At 42.9% G+C, this 7,230-nt stretch overlaps 1 protein-coding gene across 1 annotated transcript in view; it reads right to left on the bottom strand.

Annotated features, from left to right (window-relative positions):
* Positions 1 to 209: 209 nt before the first annotated feature.
* Positions 210 to 7,230, bottom strand: part of LOC124802779 (caspase-1-like) — a 63,351-nt gene continuing 56,330 nt past the window's right edge. The window contains exon 6 of the mRNA XM_047263779.1: positions 210 to 650. Within this exon, the coding sequence (XP_047119735.1) occupies positions 412 to 650 (239 nt within the window). The 3' untranslated portion in view covers positions 210 to 411. The remainder of the gene's footprint in view (positions 651 to 7,230) is intronic.

Below are 7,230 nucleotides of genomic sequence, written 5' to 3'. Positions count from 1 at the left end.
AGGACAAGTAGCAAATATTGTGATAGAAGCATGAAAGTTTCACTAATGCGATAAACGAGAAGATGGATGGATGAAATACTTTCCACAGAAAAAAGGCTCAAATTTAAAGTACTCTGGTAAGTGTAACACCAACAATACTTCCTTACCATACAAACTATTGTAGCCAATTTGTAAATTCATGCTTTTACAATTTCTTTTTTTTTAAAAAAAAAAAAAAACAAAGGCTATTGTATAAAAAATATACTGGCAAAAATTCCCTCTATTCTCAAAATAATGAAACTGACAGTTTGCACTTTTGAATGTGCAATTTCTTACACATCATCAAACCTGGAACTGTTACAGCATTTGCTGCATCACAAATTTTTTTTTTTTTTTTTTTCACACACACAAAATTCTATAACTAAAGCTATATTACTTCTTCTCCTCAAAACGCAATAATCTTGTCAGCATTGTTGTGATGCACGGTATTTGCTTCTGCCTATGCATAACATCGTTATTAGGTGTATTGGATTCGAAGTCTATTGCAACACGCTGACACACAAATGTCAACAGTGTCAGAATATCAAGTTTCGTTCCTCGACTCTGGAGTTCCCAGCAGAGGGCCTGCATGAACCATGAGCCGTAGGTAGTGTTGCGCCATGAGTAGTATCCTAGATTAAAGAGACCAGTGTTTAATCACATAATGACTGACAACATATTCAATATTACTGGTTCAGCACAGTTTTGAAAAAACACAATTCTTGATGGTCAAAAAGGGTAGAGGTTCATAACAGATATTATTATTGTTTAGCACAAAACTTTTTTTTTTTTTGGAACAACTTAATTATAATTCATATCTTGTTATTAAACATTTGAACACTTCACTTCATATTTTACTAAATTGTACATGAAGACTATCTTTTGTGCTGAGTATACTATCATGCATAAATCATTTTGTACAAGTTTTCCTCCACTGTAAATTACAGAAAGTACAGCTTGTAATAATACATAAAACTGATTGCATTGATGGTTTACATAAGCAACCATGACTGCAACCCCAAGCCAGTTAGTAGTTACTAATTTTATTCAAAGACGACAGTTCAATACAGTACTACTTTTAGAAGTTTGTTAATCCTTTCACTATTTTCCCCTTTATGTGACAGATTATTCCCTTAAGGATTATCAAGGTCCAGCACCTGCCCTTAGACCCCCCTCACCCACCACCTCCTCTGCCTCCTGCTGGAGTCTAATCACAGCCATTTTCTGTCCTACAGAAAGTACAGCCACCAGTGAAAGCAGCCAGATCATCGCCCCAGCTCTGCTACATTCTACGTGGTTATGACAACTTGTCAGCTGTGTAGCTACACGGCCAGCCACTTCCAAATCGCGGCCAACCACAAACTACTACTGCTAAATACTCAAACATTACTTTTGCCCCTCTAATCTCCATCAGCATCAGCTCTCCTAGACTAACTTGGGTCTCACCTGCCCTCTCTCCAGCCCCCCTCCCCCTGTTTCCTGTCCCCCTCCCTCTGAAAGCATAACACTTTCTCTTCTCCCTTAAACGTCTTATAAATGGAGCATGATGGCCACCTGGAAGGTCCAGTGCATCACCCTACTGTTCAAATAAACCAAGGAGCAAAACGATATTGTCTAGCACAACAGTATTACGAAAGCAACTGCAAACCGGGCTTGGATAAGGTTTCAGAGACCCACAAGTAGGAGCCTGGTCTTCACAACTGTGGTAACAGCAGTGCATTCATGGTGGAGACCTAACTTTGCTCAATGACACTTAAAGTGAAACATCACAGAACAAAAATTCTCCGAATACAGCTTGAAAAATCTGGTTCACTATTATGATCTACAGAATATTTTTGATGTACATTTTTTGGAATTCTAGGGAGGTAAGCAATCTTGATCAATTTGGTTACAATTCATCTTCAGATATCTATGTTTACTTATATACTCCAAACATCATTGTATGATGAACTTTGTCAAAACATCTCATTCCATTTGCATATGGAGCAAAACTCTCAACCTATCCACAGTGCACAATGCACAGTGCCACTCTAGCAACACCTGCAATTGGAGTTCGTGATTCTCTGTTACAATTTCACACCAAGTAATCCTGTGATGAAATACACCACTCTTCTTCAATTGTTCTCAATGTCTACGATTATTCCAAATTGGGAAGTGTCCAAGACTGTCTGACAATATTGAATAACCTGCTAAACAAATGTTTAGCAATCAATTTCTTTCATTTGCGATATACATTTCTAGAAAGATACTCCCAATGACTCTGAGCCTGACATTTACTTTTCCATTTTATGTGGTCATTTCACTGCAGGTCACTTCAGGTGGTTACTCCTAAGTATTTTACAGTAGTTACCGTTTCTGGTGATTCGTGACCAATGACATATCAACCTGTAGTGGAATGCACTGTCTATGCAAAACACACTACATTTATTTACATTCAGGGTCTGCTCCCAGCCCTGCACCAACAGTCAATCCACAGCAGGACTTCCTGAAAATTATTAGTCTCCCGGTACTGCAACTGTCTTACAGCCAACAGCATTATCCGTGAATCCTCTTACAGAAAATCAAACTTTTTCAACCAGACTGTTAATATATATTGTAAATAGTAGTGAACCTACGAGAGTCCTTTGGAATACTCCAGAAACTATGTTAATATTTTCCGGGCTTTTCTGATGGGTCTGCTGCAAAAGCACTTCTCGCGTTTGCCATCAGATCGCATTGTGTAAATCCCAAAACATCTCATTGGTTCAACTGCTCAACATCTGCAGGTGGTGATAGTTGCTGCTGCCATTGCTTCAAGATGTAACTGATGATAATGGCGTGGCAGCGTCGAAATGTGTCAGACCACGAGTAGCCAATATGCATGCGCCGGACAACGTTCGCAGTTAGGGAAAAGCGTGCTCTACTGCTCCCTACTGGGAGGCACAGAAAGTCCTTTCGCATGTGTGCTGTGGGCAAAGACTGTGCTGCCACACAATCCTGTGGTAAAAAGCTGAATCTCAGCAGTGTGTTGCATTGAGTCATGAATCGGAAGTTCTTGTTTTCCCTGTACTGATTTAATGGCAGCCAGTGCTGGATTCCACGCAGCACTTAACTGAAAACCTGCATCCCTGTTGATATAATTGTCCGTTATATAGATATGTATGGCCTCCTTAACAACAGTCCCAGAAACATGACACTATGGATAAAATTTCAGTCTCTTCATAAAACATTCAATGCCCCGTGTCCAAGCAATGCTCTGCCACCACTAATTTATCATATTTCCTACGGTCAGTCTAGTCTTTGACTGAGCACAATTAACTCCTCAATTTTGCTGGTGGCCGAAAAACATACTTTATGTCATACCTTTTGAGGATTCTTTCTAGTCTTCAAGATATGCCACCAAAATGGGCAGCACCACCATTGCAATGGATGCCTCCAGATCTTCATTTACATCCCCACATTGAATTAGCTTAGAATGGAATTCATGCCGTATCCGTCTATCAGAACAGCCATTATGTTGTAATACCATACTTCCCCCCAAGAACGATGGACCTTGCCGTTGGTGGGGAGGCTTGCGTGCCTCAGCTATACAGATAGCCGTACCGTAGGTGCAACCACAAAGGAGGGGTATCTGTTGAGAGGCCAGACAAACGTGTGGTTCCTGAAGAGGGGCAGCAGCCTTTTCAGTAGTTGCAGGGGCAACAGTCTGGATGATTGACTGATCTGGCCTTGTAACACTAACCAAAACAGCATTGCTGTGCAGGTACTGCGAACGGCTGAAAGCAAGGGGAAACTACAGCCGTAATTATTCCTGAGGGCATGCAGCTTTACTGTATGATTAAATGATGATGGCGTCCTCTTGGGTAAAATATTCCGGAGGTAAATTAGTCCCCCATTCGGATCTCCGGGCGGGGACTACGCAGGAGGACGTCGTTATCAGGAGAAAAAAACTGGCGTTCTACAGATCGGAGCGTGGAATGTCAGATCCCTTAATTGGGCAGGTAGGTTAGAAAATTTAAAAAGGGAAATGGATAGGTTAAAGTTAGATATAGTGGGAATTAGTGAAGTTCGGTGGAAGGAGGAACAAGACTTCTGGTCAGGTGAATACAGGGTTATAAATACAAAATCAAATTGGGGTAATGCAGGAGTAGGTTTAATAATGAATAAAAAACATAGGAGTGCGGGTAAGCTACTACAAACAGCATAGGGAACGCATTATTGTGGCCAAGATAGACACGAAGCCCATCCTTACTACAGTAGTACAAGTTTACATGCAAACTAGCTCTGCAGATGACGAAGAAATTGAAGAAATGTACGACGAAATAAAAGAAATTATTCAGATAGTGGAGGGAGACGAAAATTTAATAGTCATGGGTGACTGGAATTCAGTAGTAGGAAAGGGGAGAGAAGGAAACGTAGTAGGTGAATATGGATTGGGGCTAAGAAATGAAAAAAGAAATGAAAAAGAAAGCCGCCTGATAGAATTTTGCACAGAGCACAACTTAATCATAGCTAACACTTGGTTCAAGAATCATAACAGAAGGTTGTATACATGGAAGAAGCCTGGAGATACTGACAGGTTTCAGATAGATTACATAATGGTAAGACAGAGATTTAGGAACCAGGTTTTAAATTGTAAGATATTTCCAGGGGCAGATGTGGACTCTGACCACAATCTATTGGTTATGAACTGTAGATTAAAACTGAAGAAACTGCAAAAAGGTGGGAGTTTAAGGAGATGGGACCTGGATAAACTAACTAAACCAGAGGTTGTACAGAGTTTCAGGGAGAGCATAAGGGAACAATTGACAGGAATGGGGGAAAGAAATACAGTAGAAGAAGAATGGGTAGCTTTGAGAGATGAAGTAGTGAAGGCAGCAGAGGATCTAGTAGGTAAAAAGATGTGGGCTAGTAGAAATCCTTGGGTAACACCAGAAATACTGAATTTAATTGATGAAAGGAGAAAATATAAAAATGCAGTAAATGAAGCAGGCAAAAAGGAATACAAACGTCTCAAAAACGATATCGACAGGAAGTGCAAAATGGCTAAGCAGGCATGGCTAGAGGACAAATGTAAGGATGTAGAGGGCTATCTCACTAGGGGTAAGATAGATACCGCCTACAGGAAAATTAAAGAGACGTTTGGAGAAAAGAGAACCACTTGTATGAATATCAAGAGCTCAGATGGAAAACCAGTTCTAAGCAAAGAAGGGAAAGCAGAAAGGTGGAGGGAGTATATAGAGGGACTATACAAGGGCAATGTACTTGAGGACAATATTATGGAAATGGAAGAGGATGTAGATGAAGATGAAATGGGAGATACAATACTGCATGAAGAGCTTGACAGAGCACTGAAAGACCTGAGTCGAAACAAGGCCCCGGGAGTAGACAACATTCCGTTAGAACTACTGACAGCCTTGGAAGAGCCAGTCCTGACAAAACTCTACCATCTGGTGAGCAAGATGTACGAGACAGGTGAAGTACCCTCAGACTTCAAGAAGAATATAATAATTCCAATCCCAAAGAAAGCAGGTGTTGACAGATGTGAAAATTACCGAACTATCAGTTTAATAAGTCATGGATGCAAAATACTAACGCGTATTCTCTACAGACGAATGGAAAAACTGGTAGAAGCTGACCTCGGGGAAGATCAGTTTGGATTCCGTAGAAATATTGGAACACGTGAGGCAATACTGACCCTACGACTTATCTTAGAAGCTAGATTAAGGAAAGGCAAACCTAGATTTCTACCATTTGTAGACTTAGAGAAAGCTTTTGACAATGTTGACTGGAATACTCTTTCAAATTCTGAAGGTGGCAGGGGTAAAATACAGGGAGCGAAAGGCTATTTACAATTTGTACAGAAACCAGATGGCAGTTATAAGAGTTGAGGGGCATGAAAGGGAAGCAGTGGTTGGGAAGGGAGTGAGACAGGGTTGTAACCTATCCCCCAATGTTATTCAATCTGTATATTGAGCAAGCAGTGAAGGAAACAAAAGAAAAATTCAGAGTAGGTATTAAAATCCATGGAGAAGAAATAAAAACTCTGAGGTTCGCCGATGACATTGTAATTCTGTCAGAGACAGCAAAGGACTTGGAAGAGCAGGAGATTGACTAAAGCGGGGACACGATAATAAAACATGGCGCACTGTTAATGCTTGACCACAAGGGCACTGCGGGGCTGGGTCACCGGAGAGCAGGTAGCGGTGGCTAAACCGGCAATGCCCAATCCGCAACCTGGTCAGAAGGACCTCTTCTCGCCGAGATGGTCGGGCGGAGGTTGTCCAAGCAGTTGGGGGCGGTTTTACTGCCCAGAGCTTGTTTCCTTGGAGGGATGACCAAGCATCCCACCACAACGACACAAGCCTCTTACAAACAACCCCACGAACGTCAGATGACGGGACACAATGGGAGGCTGGCCGAGGCAGGAGGACTGCAGCCTTGGCTGCAGCATCAGCAGTCTCATTCCCAGGCACTCCTACATGTCCGGGAACCCACAGAAAGCTGACAGGAGAACCATTATCAGCGAAAGAATGGAGGGACTGCTGGATCCGTTGCACCAAGGGATGGACCGGATAGGGAGCTCCAAGGCTCTGAAGAGCACTGAGTGAATCAGAGCAGAGTACATACGATGAATGGCGGTGGCGGCGGGCATACTGAACGGCCTGATGGAGAGCAAAAAGCTCGGCCATAAAGCTGGAACATTGGTTGAGGAGCCGGTATTTAAAGGTGACGGCCCCGACGACAAAGGCACAGCCGACACCATCGTCAGTTTTGGAGCCATCGGTGTAAATAAAGGTGTGACCGGCAAGTCGAGCATGAAGTTCGACAAACCGTGAGCAATACACTGCAGCTGGAGTACCCTCCTTCGGGAGTGAGCTGAGGTCGAGATAAATACGAACCGGAGCCTGGAGCCAAGGTAGTGTCGGGCTCTCACCCTCTCTGAAGGTGGTAGGGAGGGCAAAATCCAATTGTCGAAGCAGGCGACGGAAGCGGACTCCAGGGGGCAGCAGGGCAGACACATACAACCCGTGCTGACGGTCGAGAGAATCGGCGAAGAAGGACTGATAAGAGGGGTGGTCGGGCATTGACAACAGCCGGCAGGCATACCGACACAGCAGTACATCGCGTCGGTAGGTCAATGGTAATTCGGCAGCTTCAGCATAAAGACTCTCGACGGGACTAGTGTAGAAGGCTCCGGTCGCAAGACGTAACCCCCGATGGTGGATGGAG

The sequence above is a fragment of the Schistocerca piceifrons genome, chromosome 1, assembly GCF_021461385.2.
Source record: "Schistocerca piceifrons isolate TAMUIC-IGC-003096 chromosome 1, iqSchPice1.1, whole genome shotgun sequence".
NCBI classification, from domain to species: domain Eukaryota; kingdom Metazoa; phylum Arthropoda; class Insecta; order Orthoptera; family Acrididae; genus Schistocerca; species Schistocerca piceifrons.
This window is presented reverse-complemented; position numbering and strand designations above follow the sequence as displayed.